This window comes from Telopea speciosissima, chromosome 10 (genome assembly GCF_018873765.1).
Source record: "Telopea speciosissima isolate NSW1024214 ecotype Mountain lineage chromosome 10, Tspe_v1, whole genome shotgun sequence".
Lineage (NCBI taxonomy): Eukaryota > Viridiplantae > Streptophyta > Magnoliopsida > Proteales > Proteaceae > Telopea > Telopea speciosissima.
In genome coordinates, this window is record NC_057925.1 from 23,384,914 (window position 1) to 23,407,597 (window position 22,684).

General features: G+C 41.4%; 1 protein-coding gene and 1 non-coding gene across 2 annotated transcripts; one reads left to right on the forward strand and one right to left on the reverse strand.

Moving 5' to 3' along the window:
- Positions 1–17,800: 17,800 nt before the first annotated feature.
- Positions 17,801–17,949, forward strand: LOC122644430. Its single transcript, XR_006330359.1, has one exon. It is a non-coding gene; the product is annotated as a small nucleolar RNA SNORA17 (small nucleolar RNA).
- An 888-nt stretch (positions 17,950–18,837) lies between these two features.
- Positions 18,838–20,747, reverse strand: LOC122643438 (salt tolerance receptor-like cytoplasmic kinase 1). Its single transcript, XM_043837059.1, has 2 exons — positions 20,322–20,747; positions 18,838–19,556 (listed from the first exon to the last, which is right to left on the reverse strand). The coding sequence occupies exons 1-2, from the start codon at positions 20,683–20,685 to the stop codon at positions 18,838–18,840; spliced, it is 1,083 nt and encodes a 360-aa protein (XP_043692994.1). The 5' UTR covers positions 20,686–20,747.
- Between the last annotated feature and the right edge of the window lie 1,937 nt (positions 20,748–22,684).

The following is a 22,684-nucleotide window of genomic DNA, read 5'->3' on the forward strand; positions in this document are numbered from 1 at the left end:
ATATGTGAGGAACCGACCCATGAGCTAAAAGAGAGAGTCCTGTCTCAATGATGTGTCTGTGACATCATTCAACAGAACCTTGCAGCTCATGAGTGTGGGGGGCAGAAACACGATGAGAAATTCCAAGTTTTGAAAAATAAGTAAGTAAAGTGCGGTATTCGCCACCCCAATTAGTCTAAATGGATATTATTTTACAACTAAACAGACGTTCAACAAGAGCTTAAAACTTGAGAAAGACATCAAAAACATCAGATTTATGAATAAGAGGATAAAACCAAATAAATTTAGTGTTATCATCCACAAAACTTACATAAAAACGATGTCCATCAAAAGGAAGCAGTAGGGGAGGGACCCCAAACATCACTAAAAATAAGTTCTGAGGGAAATAAACTCCTATGATGCATTGTAGGTAAAGACAAACGACTCGCTTTGCCCAATTGGCAAGCCTTACAAAGGCTACTAAGACGAGATGATTGAAAAGGTAAATTATTTATTTTTAACATATGGTGGAGAAGTTGCTCATGTGGGTGTCCTAGGTGACGATGCCAAATATCAAGAGAGGTGCGAACAACATGATGGGCAGATGGAGAATGTGAAGGGTGAAGCTCGTAGAGGCCTCCTTTACTCGGACCAAAAAGAAGAGTTGACTTGGTGACCTGATCCTTCACAAGAAAATGAGAGGGGTGAAACTCAAAGAATACATTATTATCACGAGTAAATTTTTTAACAGAAAGAAGGGATTTAGACATAGAAGGAACATGTAAGACATTATGTAAAGAAAATAAACAAGAAGAATTAGAAGGAAGAGAAGAAGATCCAATGAGTGATGGGTAAGCTTTTACCATTACCAACATGCAATTGATCCTGACCATTATATTCATCATAGTATGATAGGGACTGAATGTTAGGAGTTACATGATGACTAGCACCAGTGTCAAGGTACCAAGGAAGTGAGGTAGACGATGGTGGGGTAGGCAAAAGGACTGGATGGGGATGATGGTAGGAGGGGGGGTGGGTAGCATAGGACGGGTATGTGGGTTAGGTGTAGTGAGCAGCCGACAGGGGGTTAGGAGAAGGGTAAGAAAAATTATTTGGGGGAGCATAACTAGGCTATTGACGATAATAGAACCAATCCATGGAGTGATTTGTGCGCCGACAAATAGAACACCAGATACGGCCAGGTTGCTAATTCGGGAAGCCATGATCGCGACCACCACGGCCCCTACCCCCCCAACCACCACGACCACCCCGATGAGGAGACGGAGAACCGTGAGGACCAGGGGAGGAAAAACATTGAACAGTATTTGTAGTTGGGGAAGAGCCAATGGAAGTAGCATCAGTGATCGTAAGCTTATTTAGAGACGTGCCATGAAGAAATTCATGGCTTAATAACATCACATGAAGATCATTATAGGAGATGGGATCAGTCCTTGTCAATAAAGAGGAGACCATGGCCTGGAACTTAGCCTTGAGGCCTTTGTAGATATGCAGATTAAAAGTGTTGGGGCAGAGAGTGTGACCAGCAGCATTTAATTCAGTAGCGATGGACTTTGCATGTTGCAAAAATTGTGACACAGGTTCACTGGGTTTTGGTTGAATCTCTTGTAAAGCCATGGTGAGGGACATAGTATGACTTTCAGAAGGAGAAGAGAAAGCAATAGAAAGAGTCTACCATATTGCTTGACTAGTACGCTTGCCAGGAATGAGTGGAAACACAGCTTTAGAGAGGGAGGCAATAAGGAAGCTTCGAATTAGAGAATCCTGGCAACACCAAGAAGCAGCAACAATAGGTTCACTCGGACAGGGAATGGTTCCATCGAGATAACCAAATAAATTCTGCCCATCCAGAAAGGACTCAATCTGAGTTTGCCAGAAAAGAAAATTCTTGGACGTGAGCTTGATTGAAATGTAGTGATGGGCATTATGAAAGGAGGGAGAAGAACCGATGGTGAGAGATGACGAAGGCTCAACTGTGGTGGTGGAGAGAGGGGAGGATGATTCATCTCCCACGGAGAGTAATAGAAAGAAAAAAAAGGAAGGGAGAACTCGGTGGAGTTTATGAGGCTCTGAATACCATAATGGCTTGAATATATTTCCTGTTGGATTTATGTGTCCATCAAACCCGGTTCGGTCCGGTTCAATCCGGTTTTACTTTGTATTGAACATTTATACATTTTGATTTAATATTATCACATGCCATATAAACTTTTTGAGCATTATGTGTCCGTAAGTTTTACTTAAAATGGTAGTCACGACTAGGGTTTGGGCCGGGCACCCTTATCATATGGTCTTCACATTGGGTATGCCTAGACATGTGATGTCAGGGTATGAATGCGAGTACTCACATGTTGGATGTGTGTATTGGCAAAGAATCTACTTTGTCGATTCCCTCATGTATTACTGCCAGATGTAGGAAGGGATAGACATGTGTCACCGAGACCCTTAACTTGAGGGAACCCTGTTGATGCAAAGTGTGATCGCATTCTTTGGTTCATCAATGACTAAGACTCAAGTGAGTCAAAGCCGGTGTTCTGGGAATGCGCAAACACTTTGTGAGTGAAGGAGTTACTCAACATGGTCACCACTGCCCGATTGGGGACCACTGAGATTGAAGTTGTCTGTGTATGGTTAGATTGGAATCTGGATCTAGTGCCGTTTTGGAAATGGTTTTTGCAAAACCTATTTTACATAAAATAATAGATTATATACAGTTATTTGATTAAAATGTTTTGTCGAGTTTTGTGGGACCCGATCAGATACACAGACCCTCTCATATGGACATGTACTATGGAATGGGGTTTGGCAGTACAAGTGTACATGCCTTAGATTCAATAATGATGGTGTTGATTAGTTGGGGGGGTTGTACATGATAATTTATTATCATATAGGGAGTTATTTGGAATTTGCTAAAATAATTGGTTCTTTATTTAATTAATGGATATGGTGCTAATTATAATTATTCATAAATTAAAATAATTAATTAATTATAACATTCCCTATTAGATTCTGCTTCTTCACCAATTAGAACAAGTTAGGTCCGTGCTACTACAATCCCCAATACATGTATCCCTGGTGCAGGCTTCTAACCCCTTCCTGCGATACACCCATTGAGTTGTCAGAGAAGACCAGTCAGCTCCCACATCAGTCACCAAGGTCAGTCTGACTAGCCCTCTGTGATTAACCTGTGGGACAATCCATTTCTTTTCTCTTTTCTTTTCTTTTCTGGCTCATAGCCCATATTCACCATTCCGGTGTTCTTTTCATTTCATGCACCATTCCTGTGTTCTATTCATTCCTTTTTCTCTTTTCTTATTTTTTGATGGTTGCCCACACAGGCATCCAACACCTTAACCCCTATTGGCAAGGGTGCGTAGAACGGGTGATGAAACTCTAACCCCATGTCTATATGGCATCGTATGAGTCGGGTGGTGTCAACCGCATCCCATTCTACGGGCTACCATAGGCCTCATTTCCAAGCTGACTACGGCATCTAGTCTAACAATCACAATTATCATATAAGAATTCACAGTGTTGATCAACAGATAGTCATTATGCAGTGATTTGAGTAGTTTGAACAGAAATAAATAACACAACATATATGATTCAATTCTGAACAGCCGGCGTAGCAACGTAATTACACATGCATGTATGATAGTATTATTCACGCACCTGAGTTGGGTTCTAGATACTCGTTAGCAAACTCAGTTCCAACAATAGTCTGATTGTTGTCCTCGAGCGCGAGATCAATTCCTAGATGTAAATCAAAAGTTGTTAAATTAGGGTTTCAGTCTATCACTGGTACTCCTAGGGTTAACCTAATCTTACTGGGTTGACCCGGTACTTGGTTGGTACTCAATTGGGATCACAGGGCTTGCACTGGGCCTTAGGTTCTTGTCCCGGTGCCTCAACCAGTGTCAGTGGCACAAAAGGTAAAATAGTCATTTCAATGGTTGTACCTGACCCTAGGTCAAATCAAGTCCACAGTGCTGTCCACAGCTTGCCCGAGCTGCAGGACCAAGCATAGCAGGGTTTCTTTCACTTGCGGGGCCCACTTGGGTTCCAAAGCATTCTCCATTTAAGGACAGATGTGAGGAAGGGCTTTTTGGTCATTTCCCAACCTCCCACAGTGTCCAAAAGCCAAGGGGTGAGATTCCCCAAAGTCAGATCAGCAATACAGCAACTTTCCATTAACTGGGTGATGGCTCTGGGCTATGTCTACATCGCCTAGAGGCTGTAAATCAATGCTGGGTTGAGTTCCCTAGGCTGGGCTCACAGGGCTAAGGTCAGACCGGATCCTCTGCATGTCAGGGGGGTCAGGTAGCCCAAGAGATGACCTACCTATTGGTCCAATTGGATCCTCCATCAGATCCACCATCAGGCTGCCAATGGCTGCCCAGATAGCCCAGTAAATAGTATCACAGGGTTTTCTAAATCTTGGGAGTCTGGTTTTGGCCACATGCAGGGCTGGAAATGCTTGAAAAATAGAGGTTCAAGGCTGCAACCACCTAGGGTTTGGTCTCTACAGCCTTGGCTTACACTCAGGGTTCCATTCAATCCATCAGGAGCAAGGCTGGGTAGTGCAGCTATGCACAGCTAGCTTTGGCTCACAAGAACAGCATAATAGAATAAGGAAATTCAATAAAAATTCCAAATCTTCCATGCACAAGGTTTGCATGGCAGATCTGGAGGTGCTCTGGGCAAACCCTAGCTGTTCTGGGCTGCCAAGGGAGCAAGAAACACATCATACATAGAGAAGGAATGGGGACAGCAGGCATAGGGGGGTGTTTTATACCTGAAATGGCCTGAGAGGGGGCTCGCTTTCCAGCTGGGATGGGTGGCAGCAGCTCTCCCTCCTTGTTCCTTCTTCTTTCTTCTTCTCCTTCCTCTTCTTCCTCTCCCTTTTTCTCTCTTCTTTCCTCTCTTCTCTCCCACGGATTTCAGGTTTACTAAGGGTTCTAAATGAACCCAGAACCTTCCTATTTATAGGCCCAGCCCTCCCTGAGGCTTGTTTGCCTAGGAAGGCCTCTTTTGAAAATCAGCTTTTAAACTGATTCTGACTGATTCTGGGCACATTGGTGGGGTCCACAGTGAACTAAGGGTATGAGGTGGTCCCTCAGACTTCCCTCTATCCATGGAGGGTGCCCATGTTCATATTGGGTGGTCCCCATAATTAAAAATCAATAAAATATATAGAAACAGCCACTGGGCGATGTCATTGGGCCTTGCTGGATTGCCCAGTGCCATCACCCAGAGAATTCCAGCAAGCTGAAATTCAATGGGGCTTGCACAGGGGTTTGACCCTTGGTCAAGGCTTTGTCCCCACATGCCACATAGGGGATTATACATACTTCCTTAGAGGTGGGTCCCACTGTTTGGGGAGGAGAGAGAATACCTAGGATCCAAACCATATATCAAGCTGTGAGCTGCACAGTTGCAGGGGTCTGCTATCCATCTTCTAACAGGTATATAGGGAAAACTGTTCAAAGCATTCTCATTGATCTCATTGAGTGGAGTGATGCTCCACAGTGATCCTGGTTGCCTGGTCAGGGGTTCCTACCGTTCAATCAAAAAATCCAACCAGTCAGGAGCAGGGTTTGACATAGTGCATAACCTGCATAAGAAGATAGGGTAGGTTGATCACCCGACCCCTTTCCTGCCCTCATCAAACAATAGGTGATGTACGCCCATAGCATGGAAATGCTGCCCCAATTCCCACCTTTGGGATAGATGTTGTAGAAGATACACCCACTCAGAATCCTAGCTGTAGGCTTGTAGTCCCCCTTAGATTTTGGAGTCCTTTCGACCCCTGTAAGAGCCTTGAATACCATCCTCCTAGTGTCCAGTGAGAACTGATCTGAGATGTCTACCTTGGGCTTGTAATAGCATCTATCACCACTGTCTGGTAGCCCCAAAGTCTCTACCAAGATGGTTGGAGTGAACTTCATGTCCACCCCTTTCACTCTATTCTCGAGTCCGAAGCCTTGTACCCCATAAGCCAGTATAAGATTGCAATAAAAATACCAAATCAGATTCGGATAGCAAGGTAATGTCGGAGATAGCATCGGTGCCCAACCTAGGGCATTGAGCCTCGCAAAAAGCCTAAACTGGTGGAAGTCTTCCACTTGCACCACCCTTCCATTCACAATATTTTTGGAAGAGAACCTCTCCCAATCACGGGCATGCTCATACCGTGAGAACCAATATTGATCAAACTTGTGCTCTTCAGATGAAAAATCGTCTCCAGAAGATGGAGATGGCACGACCGATGGTGAAGGAGGCGACGGATCAGACCGTAGATGCTTGCGGGTCACCGCTTTCCTTGTCGTGCTATGTTTTTCACTAGTAGACATGGCTGCAACATAGCAAAGAGGGAAGAGAATAGAGAAATTAGGTTTTCCAAACTGAAATAAAAAAAAAAAAAAAAAAGAGAAGAAGAAAGATGGAAATGGAGAAAGAATGGAAAAATCCATTAGAACTTACCTAGGGCTCATGTGGGTGCAAAGAAATGGCAATAGAATGCTTGGGAATGATGAGGGATTAGTCAACAAATTCCCTTGGATGCAGCTTTGAGGGTCTAGGGCTCTCAAAATGAAGGAAAGAACGAAGGAAATGAATTTTGGACCGAATAAAAAGCAGCTCCTGATTCTCTGGGCGATTGAGCCAAACGCCCAGTGAAACGCCCAAAGAATGGCAGATAGCAGAAATTATGATTTTTATGGTTGGGCTTATAATACTTTGCATCAAAAGGGTATTATGGACCCTCCAAGGCACTTGGTTGGTCATTATGAATAAACTAAAAAATATATATATTTGAAAAAAAAAATAATAAAATAAATAAATAATAACAAATAATATATAGAATAAACATGCTAATTCAATGCAAAAAAAGAAAAAAGAAAATTTAGGAAGAAACTATTGCGTGTATATGTACCTATACATAAACACTGTTTATAAGCATGGGTGTATGAACTTGTATGTGTGAGTGTTGTGTGGTTGGAAACTCAAACATAGATAAATAGGAATGTATAGCTAGGGGCATCTATGTCATTTACAAAAATTTTAGACTCCACCAATATCACCTCACTTGCATTATAACATAACCTGTCAGTAGTCTAGCCGGGTTCATTGTTTAACACAGGAGATTATAGGTAGGTATGGTTAGTTCAATCACTACACATGCCTGTACCGAATGATGTGCTAGATTCCATAGAGTACTGCTGTTTTGTGTACACCCTCGAGTTATTCCATTTAAGATTCCTGATCATGTTGCTTAAGTTCATATGGTGTTAAGAATGTTCATTACATTAAGACAACCATAAGAGGCTAATGTCCAAAATTTCTCCATGGCAGGGTTTGATTGTGTTGTCCAGGCTTGGAAGATCCCAACGACATGCTTTACATTAGGCGGTTAAGAAAGAGACTAGCTCGGATCGAAAGAATTAAAACCCAAGCAGAGAAGCAGTTAGTTGTCTACCTGGCACTTGCTGATACTAGTCGCGTGGAAGACCGTGTCATTTACCTTGCATTAGCAGATGGAGTTAGGAGTGACCTAGGGTACCTACACATACAGGCCTATATAACAGAAAAGAGGTTGGAGTGACTCGCTTGCTAGGTATAGGTACAGACCAAACAGTTGTCTTTCCTATTATAAAACCTTGTTTTGTCATCTTTCATGATTCACCATGTCATAAAACTCATTCAATACATGAAACTGCCAACAAACGGCAACCTAGTAGGAAGTTATCCTTGGTAGTTATTATCCCTTGCTACAATGCTAATGATATTACACCATAAATATAGAAATAATAGCCTACATGCTTCAGCTGAACTATAATTTTCCCTCGCCAAGAGGTGTGGAGATATTAAACACAAAGTTTCTTTCAGAAATCAATCATGGTCAACACAAGATCCAACCAGGGTGGTCGTCGTGGAAGAGGCCCTCAATGCGTCCCAGAAGTTGAGCTACCGGATAGAGCCGAAGCTCAGAACTTTGAAGTATCGGTTACTTCACCGAGGGTACCCCAAGTCATCCCAAATCCAGTACCGGTAGCTGCCCCAGCTGCTGCAGCTACACCCTAGCCAGGTATGGCAGCTGGAGAGGTGAACACCATCATGACTACCATGATGCGGACCATGCAGCAACAATAGGAGTTATTAGGCCAGATGTCTACACAGTTCACGACCATGATGCAACAGCAAGCAGTGCCACCACCATCACCTAATTGGCTCCTACAATTTCCACCACCTGTGCCTCAACATGCGGCGGAATGCTCCACAACTAAAGTGATAGAGAGTTCAAGAAGCTCCAGCCGTCTGCATTCTCCAAACTAAATTATGAGGCAATGCAACCAGAAAGGTGGATTAGTGCCTTAGAGAAAACATTCGAAGTACTCGAATGTACTGATGCACAGAAATTGATATGTGTCGGGTATCAATTACAAAATGAGGCAGAAGCATGTGGAAGGCAATGAAGCCTAACTTGGAGGCAGTTCATCCCAACCCTACCTGGGATCAGTTTACAGAAGCTTTCTTTAAGAATTATTTCCCTGAGAGTTTTAGAGACAAGAAGGAAGTTGAGTTCTCTACTCCCGTACAAGGATCAAAGACCGTACTAGATTACTAGCAACAGTTTAAGGATTTGTTTCATTTTTCCCTGAAGCATATGAAGGGGGAAGCCAGTAAAACAAAGAAGTTTAAGAAAGGACTTAAGCCAGAGATTGGGGCCATTCTGTCGGTCCTAGACATTCAGGACTATGCACAAATGGTCGACAAAGCAAAGACTATGGAGGATAAACTGAAGGAGAAGACTACTGAGTCGCCTGGATTAGGCAAAAGGCCAAGCAATTATCAGAACTTTGGGTGGCCAAACAAGGCATTTTGAGGAACTAGCTTGAATCCCAGCCCGATACAATACCGACGACAAGACGTGGGCCAAACCCCTTTCCGTCCCACCTACAATCGGCTTGTATAATCCACTCCAAGCCAAGCGACAACTGCTGCTCCGCCATCTCGACCTGCAATGAGCGGAGTGAGCTAGGCCTCTACCCTAGTTGCACTATCCAACAAATGCTTTCTATGCCACAAAGCTAGGCACATGGCTAGGGGTTGTGCGAACCACGAATACAACACTTACTCGCCAATCTAGTCCCCTGCTCGACCCTATTAGCCACAGGATAACTGGACGAGAGGGCTAACCAATGAAAAAGCAAAGGCGAGCCCAGAAGTGATGACAGGTAAGTCCGCTTAACACTACTAAATTATAAGAAACAAACCAATGGGTGTAGGGAATTTGATTGCATCCTTATTTTATATAAACCCTAGGTACCTTGACTATATCGTCCGACCCCACGTGAGTGTTATTCGACTCGAGTGCATCCCACTCTTTTGTTTCTATTGCTTTTATGGATAGGATGACCACTCAACCGAGGGACATAGCACACGATTTAGTAGTTAGCACACCAACTGGAAACGTTGTGAACCTGAAGGAAGTTTATGACCCCTGTCTAGTAAAAATTTATGGGAAGAACCTGACCGCCTGACTGATCAAGTTCGACATGAAGGACTTTGATGTAATATTAGGCATGGATTGGCTATATGCCTATTGGGCAAATGTCATGTGTGCGGAGAAGAAGATCATATTCAAGTTGAATGACGGCTCAATTTTCACCTACCAAAGTGAACCGATGAAGAAGCCCAAAAGGATAACTTTATCTACCGTTCAAGCATGAAGGTTGTTAGGTGAAGGATGTCAGGGCTACTTGGCCACGGTAATGGACACCGAGGCAAAGATTAAGCCATTGGAAGAACCTAATGTTTCTAGGGAGTTTCCCGATGTTTTTTCAGAAGATCTGACCCAGCTACCGCCTGATCGAGAGACGGAGTTTGCAATCTATTTAATCCCTGGTGCAACACCTATATCCAAGGCACCCTATCGATGGCACTCATGGAGCTAAAAGAGCTGCAGGTTCAATTACAAGATTTGTTGAAGAAGGGACTCATTCGACCAAGCGTATCTCCTTGGGGAGCATCCGTGTTGTTCATAAAGAAGAAGGATGGAAGCATGCGAATGTGCATCGATTATCGGGAATTGAACAAACTCACAATCAAGAACCGATACCCGTTGCCATGCATAGATGACCTATTCGATTAATTACAAGGTGCGAGAGTTTTCTCTAAGATTGATCTGAGGTTTGGGTACCATAGTTGAAAACCCGATAGGGATATTATGAATTCTTGGTGTTATCGTTCGGGTTAACCAACGCCCCAGCTGCGTTCATAGACATGATGAATAAGGTATTCCATGATGTGTTAGACAAGTTTGTCAATGTATTCATTGACGATATTCTAGTCTACTGCAAAAGTGAAGAGGAGCATGCCCAACACCTTGGGTTCGTATTACAACGGTTGAGGGAACACAAGCTATTCGCCAAATTCAGTAAATCTGAATTTTGGCTCCACCAGATTGGATTTTTGGGACATATCATCACCAAGGATGGCATCAAAGTAGACCCAGACAAGGTGAAGGCGGTTCTCGAGTGGGAGACTCTAAAGAATGCCATGGAGATCCGTAGCTTCCTGGGACTAGCTGGGTATTATCGCCAATTCATTAAAAATTTCTCGTGCATCTCATCACCCATGATAAAGCTAACAAAGAAGGGTGCAAAGTTTGAATGGACCGACGCTTGCGAGAAAAGTTTACAAGAACTAAAGAATCGGTTGGTGACAGCACCAATGCTAACCATTTTAGGTGGCACTGGTGGCATGGTGGTGTACGCAGACGCATCCCAAATAGGATTGGGCGGCGTACTAATGCAGAGAGGAAAGGTAGTCGCCTATGCCTCAAGGCAGTTGAAGGAACACGAGAATAACTGCCCCACTCACAACCAAGAGTTGGCTATGGTAGTTTTTGCATTAAAAATTTGGCGACACTATCTTTATGGTGAAAAGAGTGAGATCTTCGGTGACCACAAGTGTCACGCCCCCATCCCAATAAAGGATAAAGCATAAGAAAAGGGGTGACTAGGAAGACAAGTGTCATCCCAAAAACTACCAAGATCACAGATACAGTGTCCCAATCCACAGTCTATAACCAATATTAAAAACATAATAATATCAGAGTGCGAAAACCAACAGAATGACACATTCTAAGATAGATTGAAGTCAGCGGAAGCATAAATCAATTTAAAATCAAATAGTTACAAGGTGTTCATTGGCTAATGATAGCGTATACAGTAGTTAAAATTTTCCTATAACCATCAAGTAATTACTCCAAGATATATATGGAGTTTGAACACGAAAAATGATAACATAAAATAAAGAGTATGATTATGCCCCAAGGGCACCATCCTTGAATGTACATCAACATCCAAGTCTAGCCTCTAGCTCCACTCGATTCGCATTAAAAGGAGCACGTCAAGATATTACTTGTATATCAACTAAAAGAGGTTGCGCAATGGGGTTAGCTCCACAAGTTAGTGAGAGAGCAAAGAGGAATGCACATATACACCACACACAATTACAAACAATTTATGATGCATGCTCATGTTAAATTCATTTTTCACCTAGCACATAATTCTAAGTAAGGTATATGCTACTATGATAACTCAGGAGACACTGTGGGTCACTTAACTTATCGCCACAATGAAACCTCAATTATCACAATGGAGCCTATACCGGTTGAAGCCACCAAAATCACCCAGTGGCGGACCCCGATAGCCATGACTACCCCTGACCTGGCCTCTCTCCCCCATAGGCAATAGGTGCTCTAACTACCCAATACATAAACCCTTGTTGGTAAGGGTCGTAGCATAATGAAAAACAAATCCTAACCACAGATATACTACATGTGAGTCCTATCATCCCGAGAGGTATTTCGGCTGCATCAACGTCCCATTCCATCTAGTACCCGGGTACCAACATGGCAAGACACATATAGAGCAGGATGACAGTCAATGATTTTCATAAATATTTTTGGGGTTCCGGTACCGGTACACCCGGCACCGTAACCCAAAACAGTGATGAAGCAATTCACATATCCACATTCGAATCAGTTCACAATTTAGGCAAATAATGCAGTTATGCAAAATGCTTATTAATCAAATAATTAGTATGATAATGAATATTTAATGATTAGCAAACCCAAATAATCACCCAAAACCTACTCACAATAATTTGGATATCGTTTGATGTGTTTGGTATGGATTGCCTTGATATACGTCCTCCTGTACGAGGTAGACAGCCGAAAGCTATGAGAGTAAGTGTTAGAAGGTGTGTGGAGGGATCCCATGCCAAGTCCCAAAGGTTAAAGTTGGGTTTTACACAAGACAGCACGAACGGACTCACGGACGGAAGCAACAGGGTGAATCCGTTCCTGGCTCCGTTCAGGCCAAAAGGTCAACATGAGAGGGATGGATGCATGGATGGAACCTCTCCATGAATCTGTTCGTGCATCCGTTCGATCCCTGAGACATTCCCGAGAGGTAACAGAACCACGGTTGGAACCAGTAGGTGAGTCCGTTCCTGGCTCCGCTCGAGCCAGTTACCAAAATGCATTGGACGGATCCATGGACGGAACCACGACATTGGATCCGTTAGTGCATCCGTCGAGGTCCTTTCCGAGATTTTGAAGGATTTTCATTCCCATCTTGGAACCTGGAGGTCACATGGCTCTCAGTGTCATTGTTTATCATGATTTTGTACTCATTCTAGATGTGTGGTATACCGATCATATACCATTTTCTTCAAGTCAAACTTAAAATCCCTCCATCGATCATTCAGTTTACGAAATGCCCACCTCTTGTATTTAACATCCAAATCAAATTTATCCTACCCAAAAAATCCAATATTTAGTTATACAATGTAATGCCCATAAGTTTTTTATTTTGGTGTCATATTACCGTAAGTTGAGTCCACGCTTCATCTTGGTGCATCATAGGCATTTTCCTCCAATCTGTATAATTTCATGGAAGTAATACCGAATTGCGTGCAAGTGTCCCAATCCAAGTCATCAATTGAGATGTTTCATTGCCACATGGTAGCCCATACTCATCTATCAATACTTGCACTTTCTGGCCTTTGGGTATTGCTACAGTTTTATTGCCCTTGCCACTCCTCACCTCTTGATCGTATGTGGGGCAGATTCTACATGTCAAAGTGACCACTCATTAATATATAACTTTGGGTGATAATATAACATAACTAATGTTTTAAAATTAGAAATGGCTTTGTTAGCACAATTCCAAAATACAACATTTGCTAATTAATTAAAAAAGGAAAGCTCTAACCTGAATCTGTTTCTTCCATAATAGCATCAGAGTCAGAACTGTCTTGTGTTAGATGTGGGTCAGAGGCTCCAGTTGGGGTAGGATCAGGCTGTTGGAAATGAGATGGCTGCTCAACAGCCGTATATTGGCTCTGCAAATCCTCTCTACGGGGTATACAATAATGTCCAACATGTATGTTTTTCGTTGCTAACACCTGTGTAGCAATGAACAGTAAGTGTAACACTATTAAAAACATAAAAATGAACATAATAACAAAACGAAGAATGAAATCATTTAAAAACAATATAAAATCATTCAATGTATATAAATCTCCATACCCATCATGGTAATTCAATTTAGTATATTGTCATCTAAACTTCCCAATTCATTGATGAGATGGATGGGGGTGTCAATTATCATTCCCTTCATATCAGACCTGATCCATCTAACATTGGCATCACCTTCAACTTCTGAACCTCTCAAATTTTGCCTCAAATTCAATGGGCTCTATAAGTGTGCCTCCCCTTGTATGTCATAAGTATCTCTAATCTTTGTTACTATGACAATATACCAATTTGGCTTGAGGGGATCTCACACATAAAACACTTGCTTTGCTTGTGAAGGAAATATAAATGGATCGTCAAGCTCATTTTGGCCAGTATGCATTAAATTATTAAAATTTACAAGGGTGAATCCGAACTCATCTTTCTCCAATCCTTTTTCAATATGAGCCCAATCACACCTAAATAAAAATACACTGAGATTCCCAGAGTATTCCAATTCGATCACTTGCTTCAGAATTCCATAATAAGTGACTTTTCCCTCTATAGGATTTCTGTCTCTATGACTTGAAAAGCTTTGTGTCCATGTCTCAACAAGTATACCACTATTCTGAGTTTTTCTATTATTGTCACATTCTTAACTGTGAAACCTGATCCCATTACTTACAAACCTGTATAACTTTTTGCCTCAAACTTAGGACCACTGGCAAGCGATCTGATATGTTCAGGCACCTCAACCCCACTTCGGCGTAGTTTCCAAATCTAATATTAGAAAAAAAGAAAAAAAAGAAGATTAAATAAGTTTTATAAATTGCATATGCTGTTTTGGGTTTTGACCATGTTCAAAACTCCAAATTTATTAAAAGTATTACACTTACATGCTCATTGAACCATTTAGGAAACTTCCTAGCATGTGTATCCATAACCTTGCATGGTTCAGCTCTATGACCTAACTCCCTTTCGATTTCTGCGTAATGTTGTCAAAAAATCATGTAGATTAAAATTACACACTAATGTTTAACCATAAGCATATATACATTCTAAGAGTTTAAAAGTTCATATGTAATACTTACTGACGGTATCTTTTTATTTCATCATAATTCGATAGCACATACCGATGTGCCTGGTTCCTTTCTATCATTTCTAATTGGAGTATCTCACACTTCCCTAGAGGCCTCCTAGTGCTATTGATTATAGAGAATGGATATTCTACCTCTATCGACCATGTTGTCTTCCCTTAAGCACACTTACCGAGGGTTTCAAGTGGAAATCCAAAAAATTTGATGGAATCGGTGACCCACGAGCCCACCTTAGAGTATATGTAGGTCAGATGAGAATCAAAAACTTTTCTAAGCAACAAATGGGCTAGGCATTCCAAATGTCTTTGACTGGGCCCGCCTTGAGATGGCTTATGTCCTTAGATTCTTTCCAAACCCGCACTTGGGATGACATGGTGAAGGCCTTTAAGAATCAATACTCATACTACACTGAGATGGAGCTAACCCATCGAGATTTGGAGACCACTAAGCAAGAGACTAACGAACGATTCACTCAGTACTTGATGAGATTCAAATCCAAGGCTGCACTGATGTAGGACCAGCCCACGGAGAAAGAACATGTCAATATGATCATCAAAAATCTCCAAATGGCTTACAAGACTCACTTGTTTACCCAACCCTTGACCACTTTTGAAGCCCTGTTTGAAGCGGGCCAACAAGTTGAAGATGTCTTAAACCCTCCCGATTTGATTTAGGGAAATCCTAAACAAGGTGTGACATTGAACAACCAGCGAATTGGGGCCGGCAAAAAAACCTTTCCTAGCAAGAACACTAAAGTAAATGTGGTGGCACCAACCATAGAGGCCCCACTTCTGATTGAGAACAATGCCCCAAGGGCAGGGGCAACCCTGTAAAAGAGGCAATTCACAGATGTAGGCATGCCCCTGAGCTTACTCCTTAAGAAGTTGTTTCAAAAAGGACTTCTGACCAAGATCCAACCAACTAACTTGTCGAACCTATTACCAAAATGGTATAAACCTAACCTCTACTGTGAGGACCATCAACAAAATGGGCATGCAACTGATGAGTGTTATCAACTGAAGCATGCAGTTCAAGATTTTCTTGATGAGGGAAAGTTTGCGGTTCAGTCAAGCCAACCAAATGTACAAACCAATCCCCTTTTGCCACATGATGGGAATTCTAAGTCCATCAATAACCAAGAAGTGGAGGACCGACCCATTAACTTACAAGCCTTGATCATACCGGTCGAGAACCAACAAGATCCCCCTATTATAGAATGGACTGAAGAGTTGGTCTAGGACCTAAACAATCATAAAGATGAGATTGAAGCCCTAACCTTTCAGATGATGTCATCATGATAAACATAGGCATTGATGAGGATGAAGACTCTCCAAACTCCAATGGTGATCATTCCGATCATGAAGGTGAGATTCCCATCAAGGGTCTATAAGGAGAAGAAGACTATGACAACGGCTTCGTTGATATAGCCATTGATGAACAAAGCAGTGATCGGCTTGATAGCTTAGCTGACAGCTTGTTTGGAAGTGATCCACCATTTGATCCGGCCCAATAAAGGGACGAACTGGCCTTAACAGTCCAACAATTGAGAAGTGCCATTATAGCACTTGGGCACGTTCATCAAGATCAAGATGAAAGCCTGTAAACCATCTTAGAGGAAACTTATCAAATCATAAATAAAGGTGACACTTCCATTTGGACTTATTTTACAAAAGGTCCCAACCTGTTTGGTCCTCATAGTCGAAGAGCATACTGGTAATATGCACAGGTCAAAGATTTAAGATCCTTACCAGGAATGGCACAAGAACTCAAAAACTTGGCCCAACTCATCAGGGGACATACTAGAGACATGGTTAATCAACAGTAACACATGCAAGCATCCCTTAGGGAATGTCAAAACTAAGACAAGGACTTGAACCTCATAAGGCAGAACATTATAGCAACCCAAAAGGAGCAAGTTGAGACTTTGTGAAATAAGAACCAGAGAATGGATGGGCGATATTGGCAACTATGGGACATGCACACTGATATTTAGAACAGTGTCCGAGATCAAATCAGTGTCATCGATGAACTGGTCCTAGGGTCCAATGTATACATTCGCAGATATGTGCTTGGAAGACTGAACTTAAGCATAAGGCAAAAAACTAGTTTGCCATTCCCTAGCCATGAAGATGAAATCTTTGACCATCTCTGAGACTTGGATGAAGAGACACGAGAAATTGAGGCTTTAGTGTGGGCATTGCGACAACATTCAAGAACTAAACGTGAATGTCGATGAAGCCAAAATCAACATGATCATCATAAGTGATGGGGAATCGGATGAGTCAGATCAGGATGTTGACCATCTCCTAGCATAGTTTGATTCTAAGCTCTGCTTTCCGTCCGATGAAGAGTGTCACAATGCAAATACCAGAAGTGGGAAGAATTTTAAGCCGGCCCTGCTCAATATTGACAACCCAGCAAAATTGGCAAGGAACTAGAACCAGAACCAGATTCATACTTCAATTTAACCAGAAAATGAGGTTCTGAAGCAACTCATGAAGACTCAAGCTAACATCTCAATCTGGGGTCTATTAACTGGTTCTCGAACTCATAGGGAGGTAGTCCTAAAAGCATTGGCTAGCGTACATGTGCCCATTGAAACTAAACCAGCCCAACTAGCCAATATAGTAGGGGGCCTCTATACGGTCAAAGCCGTCATTTTCTCAGACAAGGATCTTCCACCTGAAGGATCTAACTATACAAAAGATCTCTATGTCACCATCGACTGCAACAGAAGTCGAATCCCTCAAGTCTTTGTGGATAACGGCTCAGCCCTGGATGTCTACCCACTACTAACCATCCAACATATAGGGATCGACCCAACAAAGCTACAACCCTCTAAATAAGGAGTGAGAGCTTATGACAATACTAGAAGGAATGTCATTGGGATTCTGAACACCGAAATCACCATGGGCCTAGTCAAGTTCTAGGTCGAGTTCCAAGTCATTGACATCCCTTCATCTTTCAATATGCTCCTTGGCAGGCCATGGCTTCTTGCAGTTGGGGCAGTACCATCTTCTCTCCATCAAAAGCTCAATTTCATAGTTGATGACAGGGTCGTCACCATATAAGGGTTGTACGCAACCTAAAATATAGTGAAGCAGAACCTTACAGTGGATGTAGGTTAATAGAACCGAACCATGTAAAACTTTAGAGTCTCTCTCTCTCTTTCTCTCTCTCTCTCTCTTAACAATATGAATCGCTACATTGTTTACATTCCAATGTAAACAATGTAGCGATTCATATTGTTAAGAGAGAGAGAGAGAGAGACTGAAGTTTTACGTGGTTCAGTTCGGTTAACCTATGTACACTTAGGGGTCTTATATTAGACCATAAAGAGCTCGTTTCCTACATCTTAGTTTTAATTTTAAACTATCGCAAATTGCGTTGATCGACTTATAGTGGAGACAAACCATTAAAAGCTCGTTTCATACATCATTGGCACACTTCCAAATATGTTGTTATCTATGCATCCTTGGATTAAGGATATTTTACATTTTGCTATCTATATTTTTTCATGTAATTTTTAATATGTTTCTAGGGATATCAACAAGTTAGCTGATTACAGAGCCAAGAAGGCATTGTCTATTCTGTGCATGACAATATAACCTAATTCCAATTTATCACGTGCATCTGATAAATTGGCGTTCTAAAAAACAAAAATCAACTACCAATCAAAAAATAATTATGGTTTTTTTTTTCTTTAATCTAAATGTATGTGCTCCTAGGACCTAGATCATACATACAGCCATCTGATATTGATGATAAATTATCTTTAACCAACAAAAGGAATAAGAAGGAAGGAAGGTAGGAGACAGAGATGTTAAAATAACTTGTCTCCCTACAACATGATAGAACTTCTATGAGCAAAACAAAGTTTTGTCTTCAATTAAAATATAGATTTTGCTGCGTAAAGGACAGGAAGAATATAGACCACTACCGAACGATATATTGATGGTGATTGTGCGTGGACCATATATTTGTCTTTTGAGTTTTTTATTTTTTATGTTTGTATTGATGGTACACTAGCACCTCTCTCTCTTTATTCTAATCTTTCAATCTTTCAATCTTTCAATCTTTCAATCTTTCCTAATTCAACAAGGTTGTACAAGAATGCTTCCTTCCTTGATTCCTTCTTATGAACACGTACAATGTTTACATTTCAGAAAAATATACAAATGTAATATTTTTCTCGTGGATGGTTTTAATTTTAAACTATCGCTCATGGCCGGAAATATACCTCAATTTCCTTTGATTCATAGTGGTTTCCTTGAATCCTTCCACTGCAGAGACAAAGGAGATGGATTGGATCTTCTCTTTCATAATATATAAGTTCTCAGTCATGGAAGGCCTTTGGGTCGGATTCTTACCAAGGCAAATTGCTGCTATGTTAGCCATAGCTATAGCTTCCTCTGCATCAAAATGGCTTCCCAGATGAGAATCCATCATTTCCAGAACCTTATTTGGATCCTGAAGTACTGGACCTGCGATTGAAATCAATAACTGTTCCTTTTCCGAACAGAAAGCTTCTAATCCTGTGAGTAGCTCTAAGATGATAACCCCATAGCTGTAAACATCATTCTTCTTTGTCATAATACCAGTCTTCAAGTAATGGGGATCCATATAACCTACAGAACCCATCAATGAAATCTTTGAAGAAGGACCAATTGTTGATGCAAAACCCATCTTCGCGGATCCAAAATCACAGAGCTTGCAGTTGAGATTCTCATCAAGGAGAACGTTTGATGATTTGATGTCGCCATTAATGATTTGGACGGCACAATTGGTATGGAGGTAGTTGATGGCTTGGGCCAGTTGGTGAGCTATGGACATGCGGCTCTTCCAGGAAAGAATTGATCCTTTTTGACTTTGATGGCGAAGTTTCTCGTGTAAGGTTCCATTGCTAACATATTCGAACACTAAGATTCCTTCTTCTGCATCAATAGATAAACTTCATTAGCTTTAAATGTCCTTTAAGAATGCTTATTATATATATGTTAGGAACTTAATTAGGTAAAACTCATCCTTAAAAGCTAGTCCGAAGCATACAAGGCCTGATTCTGATATAACTTGTTAATGACTTGGGTAGAACTCAGGAATTTTATCCTCTCAAGTGCGGTAGTGCCCAATGAACCACACTTGAGAAACCAACCGTCCACCTAACACTTAAAATTGAAAGACGCAACTATCATGTTCTTAGGGTTGGATTCTCAAGTGTGATGCACTACATTTCACAGGATAAAAATCCATAGAACTCATCCTTAAAAGTTATCAATTAAGTAGAGGATGTCAAGTAGCTATAATTGGAAATTTCCTGAATCCAATCATCCACCCAACACTTGAGAAGATAAGAAGATGCCATTGCTCATGTTTTCACGGTTGGATTCTTAGGTGTGGTGCACGTTGTAACGGTATTTATGTAATATCCTTTCATATGTTCTAATATAATCCTACTTGTATTAAAGCTCAGGCTGTGAAGGGCAATCTAGTAATTAACCCATCTGGCCTAAACCCTAATTTTCCTATAAATACTAACTGGAGGCAGCAGCCTGGGTATTCCAAATTCGATATTCAGGGTGTAATGCTTTAAGCAACCTTGTGCTTAAACCCTAAACCCTAACACACTTGGCCGCATTTGAGAGGATGAAAATTCGCAATAATTCCCCACATCATACTAGTAGTGTAAAGTGTAAACTCACCTTTCTCATCGCAGTAGCCAAGAAACTTTACGATGTTTTCATGGCAGACATGAAGCAATACTTCTAGTTCCCTCTTAAACACTTCGCGGTGACGCTGACTGTCGCAATGCATCTTGAGAACACCGAGGCTCGAATCTGGGAAATTAGCAAGGTAGACGACACTGAACCCTCCAACGCCGATAACTCTTGAGAAATTCATACTAACATTTTCCATATCTTTCCAAGTAAATCTATTCACTGAGGAAATCGCCATCTTCAATCCATCTCTGATAGTAGTGGTGGATAAACCACCATGTTCTTCATCGTCTACTACACGATTGGATTTGCATCTAATGCTGAACTTCAGGAACTTGAAGCAGGCCATGGAAAAGAGTGAAATGAATGCAACCTCTAAGGAGTTGAAGAAGCAAAGTCTCTGATCAGAGGCTGTGGTCGTGATATAAGGGTTTTAGGATTAGAGGCGATAATGGGTTTTAAAGGGGTTTCGGTGGTGTGGTTGGTACAGGAAAGTACGGTTTTGGAAGTTACAGAGAAGGTGAGTCTCATTTAGGAAATATTTTAAATAAAAAATAAAGAGAATCGACATAAACGCCACCAACAGACATAAAAAATCGAACCAATTGCGTATCACGACTTAAATGTGTGTCTACCGGACACGCGGGAGCTGCCTTTTAAATTGTTGTTGCTTAATTTTAAAGATTAGGGGATTTAAAGGATTAATTAAGGGGGGAAAGATTTATTAAAGCTTCAAAATGAGACCGTTCTATAGTATATGACCTGACTTGGCCACCCTTGCCAACAAGCACCCATACCACCAAACTTTAATTGATTCTAAACGCAAACGTGTATTGGAAAGTTGACCCTCTTTTTTTAAAGATTAAGGTTAGCAAAAGGAAATAGCATAATACGAAAAAAAACAAAAAAATTAATGATGATAATAATTAGGGGGAGCTCGCGAGCTAGGATTTGTTTCTGAGTGCAGATCATGTCCATGTATAAGTACCGACCAAGGCCCTCCAGGACCACTCACATGGAATCTATTACTCAAATCGAAAGAATAGGAAGTGAGAGACCTCTTTACCTGAGATGGGTGTCGTTATTTATAGGGTTGAGATGGTAGATCGGTATATAATTTTCCAGATCAGAGATGATTGGGAGCATCCCATATAGTGGTAGGTGTCGCCTCTACGGTGAGACACATGTCTGTCCGGGAGTCACAAGGAAAGTGTGACCTTAACTGGTCCTAAGTTCTGGTCAGGTTAACTTACCATACAAGTTTAATTGCTTGTTGCTCAAGCCTTAGGGTTTATTTGACGTGTTTGCCGATTGTGTATGGCATGGGGTTACATTGTCTAGTAGATGGGTGAGTTGTCCAAATGAATTGGGCCGACTCCTCAGCTCAGTCTCCTGGTCCAAACAGGGATCGGTTTGGGGCAATCAATCTGGATAAATGCCCGCTATCCGACCCGAGCGGACAAACTTGGTCGAAGCTGACTCACATGGCTTAGTCCGGGTCGGGCAATTGGTTCAACCATTCCTTTGACTTGCGTGTCACCTAAGGATTGGCTGGCTACAACATGGTTCATCAAGGCCCACAACTATTAGTGTGGATTATTTGTGTCGATTGTTGAGGTGCACAATGTATGGTTTGTATGATGCAGGTATGCATTATGTAGGTTAGTGAATTTATCAAAAACAAATAACACTAGAAAGAAATGAAAGCAGCAAAACCAAATAAAGTAAATAAAAATATACTTATTATGAAAATAAATTATGAAGCATGAGTTTTACTTCTTGAGGAAACTTGAATGATCTCCAACGGAATTGCTAGTGTGAGAACTGTTGTATTAAAAGTATTTAATAAATATATTCATAAATCGAGTCTCTTGTTATTTTATTTTTGAGAACACTTAAGTGATGATATCATTGCCCAAATATTAACTAAATACCCATAATACCTTAATGAACATGTTTTTACATACATTAGCCCCATTTCTTTGTAGCCCTAACCTGATGGTTAATTTCTATCTCCTCTCTTACTCCTTCCTCTTGCTGCTGAAGTCCCTTGCTATTGTCAGAGTAGCCCTCGGAGACCCCTTCCGCTGCTGCTCCCTCGACGGCTATCTTCTCTTTCCCTTCCTTTTACCCTTCTTCTTTGTCGTTGAGTGGTACATTGGGATGAAAAGTAAGATGATCACTACAACAAACTGGGTTTTTAGAGACGGAAAATGCTGTCCCAAAAATATATTTTTCGTCGCTAAAACCATCTTGGGACGAAACAAATATCCGTCCCTATCCCGTCGCTATAAGAGGCGTCGCATATTGCCGTCGCTATATTACCTTATTAGCGACAGTAATCTTTC

Coding starts and splice junctions, on each gene's coding strand:
- LOC122643438 (XM_043837059.1), bottom strand. CDS start 20,685: ATGGCCTGCTTCAAGTTCCTGAAGTTCAGCATTAGATGCAAATCCAAT. Junction 19,557..20,321: donor TGGCTACTGCGATGAGAAAG/GTGAGTTTACAC, acceptor CTATTGATGCAG/AAGAAGGAATCTTAGTGTTC.